At 39.7% G+C, this 15,000-nt stretch overlaps 1 protein-coding gene across 2 annotated transcripts in view; it reads left to right on the top strand.

The window, feature by feature from the left end:
* Positions 1-5,271, top strand: part of LOC115218832 (zinc finger protein 2 homolog) — a 21,197-nt gene extending 15,926 nt beyond the window's left edge. The window contains exons 2-3 of one of the 2 annotated variants that reach the window (XM_036509343.1): positions 2,643-4,405; positions 4,442-5,271. In XM_036509343.1, the coding sequence (XP_036365236.1) occupies positions 2,981-4,405; positions 4,442-4,849 (1,833 nt within the window). In that variant the 5' untranslated portion in view covers positions 2,643-2,980 and the 3' untranslated portion in view covers positions 4,850-5,271. Of the gene's footprint in view, positions 1-2,642 lie in introns of both variants that reach the window. The other variant, XM_029788775.2, reaches the window with a different exon arrangement.
* Positions 5,272-15,000: the final 9,729 nt, after the last annotated feature.

Genomic DNA, 15,000 nt, shown 5'->3' with positions numbered 1-15,000 from the left:
CACTTGTGGTCAAGAGAGACTTTGAACCGTGTGGTCGTCGGCATCTTCACTATCTCGTACGGCAGCTTATTCCATGGATCCGCAACCCGGGCGGAGAAAGCCCCTCTCCTTCGATTGAGGTGAAATCGTCGCAGATAGAGCTTTTCGGAGTGACCCCGCAGCCGACGCTCTGGAGCAGGAGTGAAGAACAGCTCTTTCGAGAGGTTACACTTCCGCTTATGATGTTGTGAGCAAGAATGAGATCACCACATTGTCGTCGTTTTTCTAGAGAATAAAGGTCGAGCGTCTTCAGCCTTTCTTCATAAGACAAATGCTTGAGACCAAGAGCCATGTATGTGTTAGTGTGGTGTATATGTCCAGAGATAGTCATGTGTTTTTATGTTACTTTTAGGTGCGTGTGTGCATATTTGTATGTGTATATGAGTCAAGTGGTTTTGTGTGTGTGTGTGTGTATATTCACATGTATGCATACCAATGTGATTGTGTGGGTTAAATGGATTGGGGCTGGAAATTCATACCCAAAGGTTCCCAAGGTGTCATGTAGCAGGACTGAATCTGACACCACCAGGGGCTGAAGCGAACTTCTTCCTAACAACAGCTTTACCTCTTTATATGCACATAGCCATACTTGTGTATTACTAAACAGCCATACCTGCATACAACTACACAGTCGAACCTGTGTATAACCACATAGCTATATTTGCATACAACTACACAATCATACTTGCATATAAATACACAATCATACCTGTTTATAACTACACAGCCATACCTGTGTATAACCAGACAACCATACTTGTACAGTATATTAGTAAATTTTGTATTTACCATGTTTTGATGGCCTACAAGATGCACGAGTGCATAGGACCCATTCTAGTCCCGGTTATACTTTAGTAAAATAAATTACTACTAAAATAATGTTTTAATTCCTCCACTTACCTGTATATCTTTATGTTATTACAGGTAATTATAAGCAATTTATTGCATCCATATTCGATATAAACATTCTGCAGGCAATTGTTCATCAATAGATGGCAGGACACGTTTTGTAAACATACATACCATTTTGAGCCCACATTGAATGCATTGGATGCAGAGGGGTTTTAAATGGCATTTTGGGGTTAAAAAGGTGCATCTTATAGGCCATCAAATGTGATATATCTTTTTCAGTTAATCATTATTCTACAGATGTAGTGTTTTGTTCATTAAGTTTCCAGGGATAAACTTTTTAATAGTTTGCAATATGATTTTTATTTCAGTTGCATTTTGGAATGGTTGGCCATTGTAACCATTTGATTCCAAAGCAACTGTCCACTTTGGATTTATTTCATGACATGTTAACACTTCCTTTGTAAAATTGGAACCTGGTCACCAACAGTCACTTGATTACATAAAGAGGAGTCAGTCGGAATCGGAGTTGTAGAGGCGGCAGTAGTACAGGAGTTGGAGTTGAAGTTTTTTGTTTCGACTCCACAGCCCTGGTTTCTACTGACTCCTCACCCTGACAACTATATCTCTATCTGTTTGTCTGTCTATTTATCCATCAATCCACTAACACACCTCACACACATCTTATATAGAAAAAGATTGGAAGAGGCTGTAGCACTGCCTGTGAGATTTGAGTGTCACCTCTGCCGGAAGCTGTGAAGCTGTGTCAACCATTACATCCAGGTGATATCACAACCTTTGACTATCTAAATTAGTAGACTTAAATTAAGTGACTACAATTATACCTGAGATTTCCGTCCACACAATATTCAAGGTATTATGTGTATGTGTGTGTGTGTGTATATATATATATATATATATATATATCTTTTGTCTTTTTTCTTGTATGTCTTTAGACTGTGGCCATGCTGGGGCATCACCTTGAAGAATTTTAAGTTGATTGAACCACCCCAGTACTTGTTTTTTCAAAAAATGGTACTTGTTCTGTTAGTCTCTTTTATGAAACTGTTAAGTTATAGGGATGTAAACACACCAACATCAGTCATTGAGTGGTGGTGGGGGACAAACACTGACACAAAGACACAGAAAATACACACACACGCACACATATATATATATAGTATATGATGAACTCCTTTCAGTTTTTGTCTACCAGATCCACTCAAGGCTTCGGCCGATCTGAGGCTACAGTGGAAGACACTTGCCCATGGTGCTGCACAGTGGGACTGAACCTGAAACCATGAAGCTGGGAAGCAAGCTTCTTACCACACAGCTACACCTGTACCTATTATATATATACATACATCATCATCATCATTTAACGTCTGCTTTCCATACTGGCATGGGTTGGACGATTTGACTGAGGACTGGCAAACCAGATGGCTACACCAGGTTCCAATCTGATCTGGCAGAGTTTCTACAGCTGGATGCCCTTCCTAACGCCAACCACTTCGAGAGTGCAGTGGGTGTTTTAACGTGTCACCGGCACAATATATATATATATGTTTCATGTAGTCATGTAGTACATCCTTGCTCCTGCCATAGAACTGGTTAGAAAGTTAGCCTTGGTTTCATGTCAACTGATACAGATTGAAGTGTTTGTTTCATGCTTTGCTGTTTGTGATGGGTCGGTGGGGTGAACAACATGTGCTCGTGTTTTGTTAGAATATTAATGGCCTCCTTCTCTGTTTCAGATCTCCATCTAAATGGCTGTCTTCTACTGCTGTCCTGCCAACTGTTTATATCGATATAAAGTTACGCTGAAGAGCACGTTCCACCATCATCTCCACCACCAGAACTACAACACCTCTGAGGAGAATCTACCAAATCTTGTCAGCTGTGAGCTTTGTCATCAATAAATTGATTAGAGAGAAAGAGAGAGAGAGAAGAGGAAATTAATTTAAAGAAAGAAAAAGATTTTATTTTAGAAAAAATATTTAATGAGAATTGTAAAGTTTATTGGGATATATTTGTAGAGGAACTGAAGTAAAAAGGACTTTTGGAAGGTTTTCCTGTCAAACGGGTGATCACCATGTATTCCGACCAACCCATATATCCTACAATGGTGCCACCACCAAACTATCATACTTGTGGTCTCCATCTGCAAGACAGCAATGACAACAGCAACAATAATGGTAATAACAATAACAGCAACATTCCTGGTAGCAGTGACGAGACAAGTGAAACGAGGGAGGGTTCCAGCAGTCGGAAATCAGTGGCCATGCAGGAGCAGCCGGTTTATTATAATCACAAACATGGGGAGAAGCCGTACAAGTGCAACACGTGTCGCAAGGCTTTCTCGAGACGAGCGGATCTGAACAATCACGAAGTAGCGTTTGCTGGGGGCAAACATTTTAGTTGTGCGTACTGCTGCAAGGCATTTTGTCAACGGGCCCACCTGAAGAGCCACGAACGCATCCATACAGGTGAGAAACCATTCCAGTGTGAGTCATGTCCGAAGTCGTTCAGCCAAAAGATCCACCTGAAAGTCCACGAGAGGGTCCACTCGGGAGAAAAACCCTATCGATGCCACATGTGTTGCAAAGCGTTTGCTCAAAGGGACCACTTGAGTAACCATCAACGCGTCCACACGGGGGAGAAACCTTTCAGCTGCACGTTCTGTTTGAAAGCGTTCAGTCAGCGTGCGCATCTGAGGAACCACGAAAGGGTCCATACGGGGGAGAAGGCGTTCAGCTGTTACATCTGTAACAAAACGTTTAGTCAGAGAACTTACCTGCGTAACCACGAGCGGATTCACACTGGGGAGAAACCATTCAACTGTGACGTGTGTTTTAAGTCGTTTAGCCAGAAAGCCCACCTCAACACACATGAACGCATTCACACAGGCGAAAAACCATTCAAGTGTCACGTGTGTAAGAAAGCGTTCAGCCAGCGCGACCATTTGAACAATCACCAAAGAACTCATACTGGGGAGAAGCCATTTACCTGTGTGTACTGTCACAAATCATTTAGCCAAAGAGCTCACCTGAACACTCATGAACGAACCCATACAGGTGAGAAGATACCGTCACCATGTTGTCAGCCGGCTCCAGCTACGACCTGTTTAGTCCATAGCTGCAAAGCAGCATCGCCGGTTGTTCCGACCTGCTGCTCCGCACACAAAGTCACTCCCAAACGGAACAATGAACCAAAGATTCAAAACCGACACCCAAACTACTGCAATCACCACCACCACCATCACCATTACCACCACCACCACCACCATGCTGAATCGCAGGAGTCTGGTGAGAAGTCGTTGGCGGCCAATCAAGACACCAACAGGAAGACCTACACTCCTCGAGGAGCGAGTTCCACAAAGAACAGCGGCCATTGCGAGCATTCTTCATCTCAGCCGGTAGAGATCCCACCCGCAGCGACGGCCCAGCAACAACCACCACCCCCAGCACCGCCACCACCACCACCACCACAACCACAACAACAACAACAGCAGCAGCAACAACAACAACAGCAGCAGCAGCAGCAACAACAACAGCAACAGCAGCAACAACAACAGCAGCAGCAGCAACAACAGCAGCAGCAGCAGCAACAACAACAACAACAGCAGCAACAACAGCAACACCCAACTCCGGCACCACCTTCCACCCCGCATGCTTCACAGCTCTCCCCCATCGCCAACCCTAGTAACATGGGAAGGGGCAGCAACAATGGTGGCGGTGGTGGTGGTGGTGGTGGTGGTGGTGTTGGGGTTCAGCAGCCAAACCCACCCACCCTGATCCTGCAGCCATTGAGTATCCCGTCGACATGCAGTCACCAGACCCTTCAGAACTGGGAAAACAGCTATTCCTGGGCCAGAGGTTTCCCTGCCATGTCCCCTACCTGGGGCACAGGTTGGACTAATTCCCCCAGTGTCTTCCCATGTACTTTGAGACAGAGCAAATAGTCAGGCTCCCATCTCTGCCCCCTGCTTCTTTTCGTCTTCATTTCATCCTTCATTTTTGACAAACACCAAACCAAAGGACACCTCTACGTTAACCATACACAAATACATCCTAAACTACACACTTCATACACACACACACACGGATATGTATGTTTATATATATATATATATTCACATACACACTTGTATATATGTGTATGTCATATGTAAACAGAGTTACACATCCAAACCAAAGTTTTGTTCATCTCTGTCAAACTATACACATCCTCAAATTTTGTGTACAATCGACCAAAAAGCCAATTATTATTATTATTATTATTATTATTATGATCATTATTATTATTATTACTTAAGGTGGCCAGCTGGCAGAATTGTTAGTACGCCGGGGAAAATGCTGCCAAGCATTTTGCTTGTCTTTATATTCTGAGGTCGACTTTGCCTTTCATCCTTACTGGGTTGAAAAAAATAAGTACCAATTGAATATTGGGGTCGATGTAATCGACTTAACCCTTCCCTCGAAATTACTGGCCTTGTGCCAAAATTGAAACCATTATTATTATTATTATTGTTGTTGTTATTCTTATTCTTATTATTTTGCTTTTATATCAAATCTTTCCATTACATCTTGGATCATCCAGACAATATGGGATTTAGAAATCTGCAATTTTTGTTTGTGAGACAAGAAAATATTTTGAATAAATGAAAGTATTTTTAGCATTATCCACAGAAAATTTCTGATAGGTATCATGATATGAACTTCTGAATGAAACCTCTGTTTATATGTAAAGTAATGTTATATACTTCAAATATGACAAACGTATACATATATACCAGGCTTCACACACTGCTTACGTATATAAAAACTTTACTCAAATGTGACAAATAATGACATTTACTTAATAATAAATCTTTGTATTCTTCATCAAACACATTGTCACCAACAGAAATAATCCCCTTGAAAATAATTCTTAAAAACCCATTCTGAGTGGAGCCCTACAGTCAGTCAGATTCTGAAGGATGTGGTTGTATCTTTTTATTGGCTCAGCCAAAAGGGGAACCAAACCATCTCTGACCCTTTTTAGGGTGTCTGAGACTAATAGGAACAAGGGAGGAAGGTTACCTTAGATTGTAGAGCAGGCCTGACTACATTCAAAAGAGTTGATCCCACAAAAGGGCAGCTAAGGGCCAGGTTGTGTTGTTTAAGCAGGTCTAACACTCAGTATATCATATGTCGTCCCCTCTGATAATTTTTCCTTACTTTTTTCTTCCCTTAATTCCATGGTCAAAAATGAATATATTTGTGGGTTCGTTTTATTTTTCTTTCCCCCCTCCCCGCTCCCGTTTTATTTATTTCTCATTATCTCTGTATGAATGTTTTTTTTTTTTGCAGTTTGAAATTAAATTTTCAAAGCTTCAAGAAAAAAAAATTAAAAAAAAAAAGAGAATATAAGGAATTTATGAGAATTTTGACTTTATTCATTTATTTGTTTGTTTTGTTTGTTATTGTGGTGGCTGTGTGGTTAAGAAATTCACATTTGGAACCACATAGTTTGGGTTCAGTCCCACTGTGTGGTACTACAGGCAAGTGTCTTCTATATAACCTTGTGCTCACCGCTCCCTTGTGAGTGACAAAGAAATTGTATTGAAGCCTCTCATATTTTGTGTGTGTAAAATGGACGTTAAACGATGATGATGTATACTAGAATTTAGGCGACAAGCTGGCAGAAACGTTTGCATGTTGGGTGAAATGCTTTGCAGTATTTCGTCTGCTGCTGTGTTCTGAGTTCAAATTCCGCCGAGGTCGACTTTGCTTTTCATCCTTTCGGGGTCAATAAATTAAGTACCAGTTACACACTGGGGTCGATGCAATCGACTTAATCCATTTGTCTGTCCTTGTCTGTCCCCTCTATGTTTAGCCCCTTGTGGGTAGTAAAGAAATAGATATATACTAGAATTTGTGTTTGAAGTAGCTTATATGATGTAAACACTTTATGTATGCTTAAAAGCTGTGAAACGGTAGTACTTTGTTGAGAGTAGACCCCTTTAAAGACGTATTATTTAAAAGCACACCATACTTCAAAGATAGGCAGAACAAAATCACACATGAAGTGAAAGAGAGTGAGAGGTATTCATATCCCCTGGTCATTTCCACTCTTCAGTGCCCCACCCTCGTCCACCATGGAAACAGCCTGCCTTGGCCAGCTAGAGATATTTATACAAATAATGTAAAAGCCATTCTTACAGAAACCATATAAGAATGACACATGGAAAAGAAAATCAAATATATAGATATATAGTTTGCTTTATATTTAGGGAGTTGAGGCAGGATTTTACAGCCAAATACTCAGCATCGCTTATCTGTTTTTCAAGTAAGAGACTCGTAAATTTCACAGGTCTTTGAAAACAGCAACTGGTTGTAATGCCACTCAGCACAATGCCAACATCCATACACACATATTTATGATGAGCTTCTGGAGATTCTGTCTATTAAACCCCCTTACTAGATTTTGGTCAGCTTGAAGTGAGAGTAGAAAGCACTTAACCAAGGTGCCATGCCAAGCGACTGAACCAGGAACTAAGGTTTTTCTAAACCACACAGATGATTTGTTTATAGTGATTTAATGTTTGTGTCCACATAAGCTCAGTCCCTCCCTCAGATCAACATTACCTGTACAGGTGCACCATGTGCCACATGTTTCAGATGATGGAATGATTGCAGAGCAACGTGAAATGAAGAGTTTTGCTCAAGAACACAATGCAACGCCCGGTCTGAGAATTTTATCATCATCATCATCATCATCGTTTAACGTCCGTTCTCCATGCTAGCATGTGTTGGACGGTTCGACCGGGGATCTGGGAAGCCAGAAGGCTGCACCAGGCTCCAGTCTTATCTGGCAATGTTTCTACAGCTGGATGCCCTTCCTAACGCCAACCACTCCGTGAGTGTAGTGGGTGCTTTTTACGTGCCACCTGCACAGGTGCCAGGCGAGGCTGGCAACGGCCACGGTCAGATTGGTGTATTTTACGTGCCACCGGCACGGAAGCCAGTCGAGGCGGCGCTGGCATCGGCCACGAGTCGGATAGTGCTTTTTTACGTACCACCAGACCAGGGATCCTGACTGGTTCATTTCGATTTCGATTTATATATTTATATAAAATCAAAACAAGCAACAGGGATATCCAGAGGTAATGCAGTACAATTGTTTCATGCGACTCCATTCAACTGAAAAATGCAAACATTACATCAATTTAGAATGTAGAGCAATCTTCAGCTGCATAAAAATATAGAATTTAGTTAAATTCAAAGGATTCATTTGTATAATTTTCTTTTTATCCAAAATCACAAAGAGGATAATAAGTAGACAAGAACATGTTTTATCAACAACATCACAGTTGTAACTGTGATGTTACAACTGTGATATATATATATATATATATATATGCATACACACATTTTTTATTTTCACTCATCAGGAAGTTACAAAAGTGATTCAAGGACCAAGAGTTTCATTATCCAGGATTACTGAACAAAATGTAAACCGTTGTTCTAAGTTTTCAAAGCGTTTCTTTTTTTTAATTGAAATCTTGCGACCCATATTGTGTTTAACATGACATGTACTGGGTCTTAGCAGCACCAAAACGACTAAGTGAAAATGTTTTGGACCCATTTTTTTTAAAAGACATCCAGGACAATGAAATATAGCGATTGCCATCTTTAATAAAATGAAGATACTTCCTGGCAAACAAAGAAGAATTAGGTAGAGACAAATTATGATTTGTTTCCTCTTTTATGGGTGGGTAGAGGGTGAATAGGTATTTGTCAGTTTGAGAACCACTGGATTATTCATGTGCCCTTCACTTTAAGAGGATGGTAGGGTGTTATTTCTCAGTTTACTGACTCTGAAAGATATACACACACATACATTCGTTATTAGAAACGGAAGCAGTATGAGTTGAGAATGGCATTCTGTTTAGCCTATTTAATATGGATTCACTGCAAGAAAGCCACAATATTGCAACCCTCATTTTGAGAAAGTATTTCATAGTACAGACATATAGTGTTTAAAAGCCAGAAAAGTGTATCAGAAGCAGACAAAAGGCATCTAGCAGCGGAGGGGGAATTGCTATACCTGGGGTTTCAGCATATTTGGACGTCATCAGTAGCAAATATCCACTATCAACTGCATGCTTAGATAGATTTAGCCTCTACTGATATGGAAAAGCAGTGATCGACAAATCACTGGTGTCACAAACAGCTGGACAAGCATTTGCGATTAGGAATGGCAGCAGTATTGGTTCAGAAGGCAATCTGTATATTGTAGCAAGATGTAGGAGTCGAACCCCAATCTCTAAGTAGTCAGGATATTGCCATGAACGAACCACACATATTTTCATGTGTACATTCTATTTAGCAACCAATTGACTTGCAGGAAATCATGCCACAAAGTTAGAACAAAAGTGAATGTCCTGAGATTCGTACGCTTTTCTCTGGTGATAAGCAAAACCCGCAAAGATCAAACGCAGAGGTTGAAAGCGACCTGGGAACACACATCTCACCTCACGCCATAAACGAGCCAGTCCAGGGCAGAGCTTTAGCAAGACTCATCAGAGTAACATGTCTCACCCCCCCCCCAAGATAACCAGCAGCTAAAAATATTTAAAGACCTATTATTTCACTCTTGCCCAAAGCAAACACACGAGATGTAACTAGGTTAGGGTAAACTCACATCTCAATTTTCATTCAAGACCAATTCGTTCCTGTCACCACAGCAAGCTATTAATAACTGTAGAATTTAGACTATGGAAATCGATCCCTGTATCCTAAGTCTCTCCATAGTATCTCAAAACTCGTATACACACATACATGTATATATGTGTGTGTGTGCATCAACGAAGACCAAAGAGCAGTGATCTGGGAGATAGTAATGATGAACTGGTTCACCATTTTCATCTCCAGAGCTGGCTGAATCTTCTCATCAGTGGTCAAGGTTGACAGGTGTCCTGCTCCCTTTTCGTGCTTCACACTTGTCCGGCCTCTTTTAAACTTCTCGATCCATTCATACACACTTCTTCATGGTAGTGCACTGTCCCCATATTCTGCTAAAAGCTTCCATTGAATTTCAGCACCTGACACACCTTCCGGCCAGAGAAATCCAATCACTGCTCTTTGTCCTTCTTTGGTGTACATTGTTAGTGGAGCAGAAAGAAAAATGGCACGATCAGGCTCAGACTTCGATGCCTTCAGTGATGCTAAAAATCCTATAAGCAATTTCTAATGCCTGGTTACTTTCCATCCACCCTGTATATAAGCGTGCCGGTAGCAGGTAAAAAGCACCAACTGATTGTAGACGTTGCCAGCCTCTTCTGGCCCCTGTGCCCGTGACATGTAAAAAGCACCCACTACACTCACGGAGTGGTTGGCTGCAGAAATACTGCCAGATCAGACTGGAGCCTGGTGCAGCCTCCTGGCTTCCCAGACCCTGGTCGAAACGTCCAACCCATGCTAGCGTGGAAAACGGACGTTAAACGACGATGATGATGATATATATATATTTGTGTCTGTTTGCAACACACGTAGCCAGCCTAATCCACAATAATCTTACACAAAAGACCATGCCGACAATGGAGAAGACCGGCCTCTGCTGTGCGTCAATGGTGACCCAACGCAAACAAGCTTTCTTACCTCGACATGTCTCATTTATCAGCGGCAACATCTTATTTAACGCGCAGTATTGTGGCTTTCTTACGTAAGTGGAGTACCATTGCAACGGACTTACAATTATCTCGGTCACTTATACGCCATAGACACTGGGCCTGGTGAGTCCCAGACTAATTCGAGACAGTCATTTATTTCACTCCTGCGTTTATACAATACCAAACGATCACAATTTCAATATTTCTAAGGATTTCACTGTATATGGTACAAACTTATGTGTTTTAGGGTTTTAGGGGCGATTGCAGTTTCGCGCCTTTCCTTGAAAAATGCATTAAAAAAAAAAATTTTTTTAGGATTCTTGCATTTTAGATGTCGGAGATTACGAATATGCAAGAAAAAAATTGTTTTAATTTCACACCCTCACCTCTTCCCCTCATTAAAAATGTTGATTCTGTTTACTTGAAAGAGATTGTAGCGAATTGACGAAGATAATGCAAACTGAGGTTAGACATAGACAAAACCATTAAAGGGAAAAGAATTTGCGTTTTACTTGTGTTTGCCTTCAATAATCGTAAATAATTGAATGGAAACTAAATCGACACCATTTTATGAAAAACAATCATTAATTTTTAATAATTAACGTTATAAAGTTTAATAAGGGGCTCGAATTTCCCCACTCCCCCAATTTTAAATTTTTCATTCCTTTATTTATTTATTTATTTATCCGTTTATTCATAAAATATATCCGTCAATGTAGCGGTCCTATAGAAGATGGTGTTACTGTTGTTTTTAGCCCCAGGAAGACGCCTCATATCGATCCATCCCTTTATATACATATCTATATCTATATGGTTATTGAATTAAAAATTTTGAAAACGCGGTTGCTTGCATATTCGGAAACCTGCCGACTGCAAGCCCTCAACATAGTCTTGACCCCCTTGGGGTGCGACGGTCACCTAGAGGCGTGACTATCCAGCCGGGGCCGATCCGTTTGCTTACGGTCCGAGCACCTCCTTAACTCACCTAAAACATAGGGGAAAAAAATTTCGGAAAAAGTTCAAAATTTTAAAGGATGGGGGGGGGGTTAATTTTTTTTGGGCATATTCGTAATCTCCGATATCTAAAACATAGGTAAAAAATTTCGGAAAAATTTCAAAATTTTAAATTGGGGAGGTGGGAGGTGAAATTTAAAAAAAAATTGCATATTCGGAATCTCCATCATCTAAAACATAGGGGGAAAAATTCGGCAAAAGTTCAAAATTTTAAGGGGGGGGGACCGAGGGAGGTATTTTTTTTTTGTTTTTTTGCATATTTGTAATCTCCGACATGTAAAACGTAGGGATCCGAAAATGGGTTTTTTTTTTCTTTTAAATGCATTTTTGAAGGAGAGGTGCGAAACTGCATTAGCCCCGGGTATATAATGTTACTATAGCTTGTATGGGTGATATATATATATTTGGAGAATAAAGCGGGGCTTACAAATATAGAAATTCTAAGATTTAAGCATTTATATTGTAATATTTATAATTTAAGATAACTGCGGGACAGAGAGTAGACAGGAAAAGAGAAAGACAGAAGCGGGGGTGGAGGAATGATGAAGAAATATATAAAAATTAAAAGATGGGAACAGATGATAAAGGTTTCCTTAAGACAGAGTAAATACGAGGTAATGTAGAAAAGATATTTATGAAAGAGGATGTTTAAAATAAATAAGGTGAATGACCGAATGGAGAGAAAGAAGGAGAAGTGTGAAGAAGACGAAGAATTGAATGTATTAAAGTTTAAGAGACAGAAATGAATAAACTCATATATAATATGTACGAGAAGGTAGAAGAAAGGAGACAAAATGACAGATAAAGATGAAGAAAAATTATGGGCATGCCTCTGTGTGTATGAAATGCCTTTTAACATTTGGTTTATAGAGAGATTTTGACACAAAAATACTGGTTAGAAAAGAAAAATATAAAGGTTGGAAGGATATTTAGAGTGCTTCAAGACAGTTTTAAATCCAACCAGTAAGTAGAATAAAGTCCTGTAGAAAGAAATAGTTCTGGTGACGATACTTCCCAGATGTCAACAAAGAAAAGAGAAAAGGTCCAAGGTAGAGTTTCTTTTCTCTTGATGTCTAAAAAGTTACGTGTCCATCGTGTAATAGTCTTTAAGCTCTAGTTGAGATTTAAGGAACATTTAAGAGGAAGACACATAAAGGATCATCATTGGTGATAAATATAGCAGACAATTAAAGGTGAGTAGAGCTATTTTTGTATATGAAAACACATTTTGCCAGACTGGATGGAATATATTTTAAAGAATATGTCAAAGAGAAACAGTGCCATTCGTGGCAGTCAGCACCAAACTTTGCCAGTTGACACCTGATATATGGAAAATGTTTAAAGCAGATTTCATTTGTTCTATATTTAAGAGACATATTAAGCGTTTCAGATTACAAAAGTAATTAGGTACTACTTAAGAAGAGTGGTCCCGGTGCGCGCACTCGCGTAAGCTAGTCGAGACTAGTCGATCCTTACTTTGTTTTAAAAAAATTATTTATTTTGTGTTTTATTTACTTTGCTAGGTAGTCGTTGTAGGATCGACAAGTCACGACTAGCTAGCGCGAGTGCGCGCACCGGGATCACTGTTCTTAAGTAGTACCAAGTAATTATAGATTACTCGGCATTCCTTCGGTATAACTCGACAAAATCCAAACATTTCACTTCGGGTATTTCCGTGGGTTGTGGAGAAGATACAACGAAATCATTTTAAACTTGAAGAAGAAAAGAAAGCCTTGCATATTTGTTCTTACCTGTTTTATGTGTGTGTGTAAAATCCGCAAATTTCTAAGCAGAAAACAGAATCGGGTCCTACTTAAGAACAGTGGTCCCGGTGCACGCACTCGCGCTAGCTAGTCGTGACTAGTCGATCCTACAACGACTACCTAGCAAAGTAAATAAAACACAAAGTAAGGATCGACTAGTCATGACTAGCTAGCGCGAGTGCGCGCACCGGGACCACTGTTTTTAAGTAGTAACGAATGCCGATTACTCTTGAGTGAAAAACGTTATCTGAAGCAGTCTATTTCGAGGTCTTATACAACCCTTAAAAAAAATGAGTGCTTATTTCTTCACTATCTCATGCAGAACTAAATTCTTCAACGACGTCTTCAGCTTTGAGAAACGAGAGAAGAAACCGTTTGTAAGCTCCGAGTATCTAAAAATTTCTGAAAAGTTTTACTCGGACGCAAACAAGTTCCTGACCAACGGAAAACTCCGACAAATGGCGAACACACACGCACACGCCACACACACACACACACACACACACACACACACACACACACCACACACACACACACACACACACTATATATATATATATATAAACTTTATTTAAAAGCAGCAGCAATATAACAAAAGCTGTTACAAAAGCATATACTCTACCTCTGGTATTTGAGTACTCTTTTTTACACCTTGTTTTACATTTATGTGCTTACTCCGCTATATATATATATATATATATATATATATATATATATATATAATATATATATATAATATATATATATATATGATGATGATTAAAGTGTGTTTTATATAAAATAAATTTCAGCGCATCTTTAGTGATGCAGATTAATGAATTGGTTAATAGGAAAAGAGCGATAAAGAAGAGAGAAAAATATTAATTAAGACTTAAATAATTAGGTTTTTGCTGGTTACACACACACACACACACACACACACACACACACTTATGGTAACCAATGACCCATTTATGCAACCTACTCCTCTCCAGAAATGGCCATTCCAGATTTAAAAAAGAAAACAATTGTGGAACCTAGTTTATGAAGTAGGTTTACAGTCACTAAACATAAAAACAAGAAACATAATTAAAAAGACGTTTGAACTATTTGAAAAACGTTTAACTGTCGGTGGTGCCCCAGCATGGCCGCGGCCTTCGGGGCTAAAACATTTTTAAGGGTTTAAGGATTTTGTCATGTATTTACGAATTCCACAGGTGCAGCGAAACAGAAAAGATCTATTATTAAATTGAAAAAATTAGTTCTAATAAAAAACTTAAATCTCTTGAATTTCATGATTTTTAAAAATTCTTGTAATCGTGTATTTTCATGCAATTATGTTTTGTATCAAAAGCTTATGGTCCACCTTTTATGAATCTCGCCAAAACTTGCTGATATCATCCCAGCCAGCAAAGGAGAATCTCTATGTAGTCGCATGATATGCTAGAAATAACAGCCAAATCTTTCTCAAATCGCATCCACTATCTTAAATTAGGAAAGGACGTGTTATAGAACGTAGTCCTTCATTCTCCTTAAAAAGAAACCCAGAGTGGTCACGGCTGGAATGGCTTCGATTATAAATCTGTTGGATGTTTGCGTTGAGCTGGCTTTGAACAATAAGGGTTATTAGTACATCCCTTAAAGAATACGGCCCCTTTCCCTCGGTGGTCGGAGTTCAAATTCCAAGCGTTGCCTTTGTTT

This window comes from Octopus sinensis, linkage group LG14 (genome assembly GCF_006345805.1).
Source record: "Octopus sinensis linkage group LG14, ASM634580v1, whole genome shotgun sequence".
In the NCBI taxonomy this organism is placed as follows: domain Eukaryota; kingdom Metazoa; phylum Mollusca; class Cephalopoda; order Octopoda; family Octopodidae; genus Octopus; species Octopus sinensis.
This window is presented reverse-complemented; position numbering and strand designations above follow the sequence as displayed.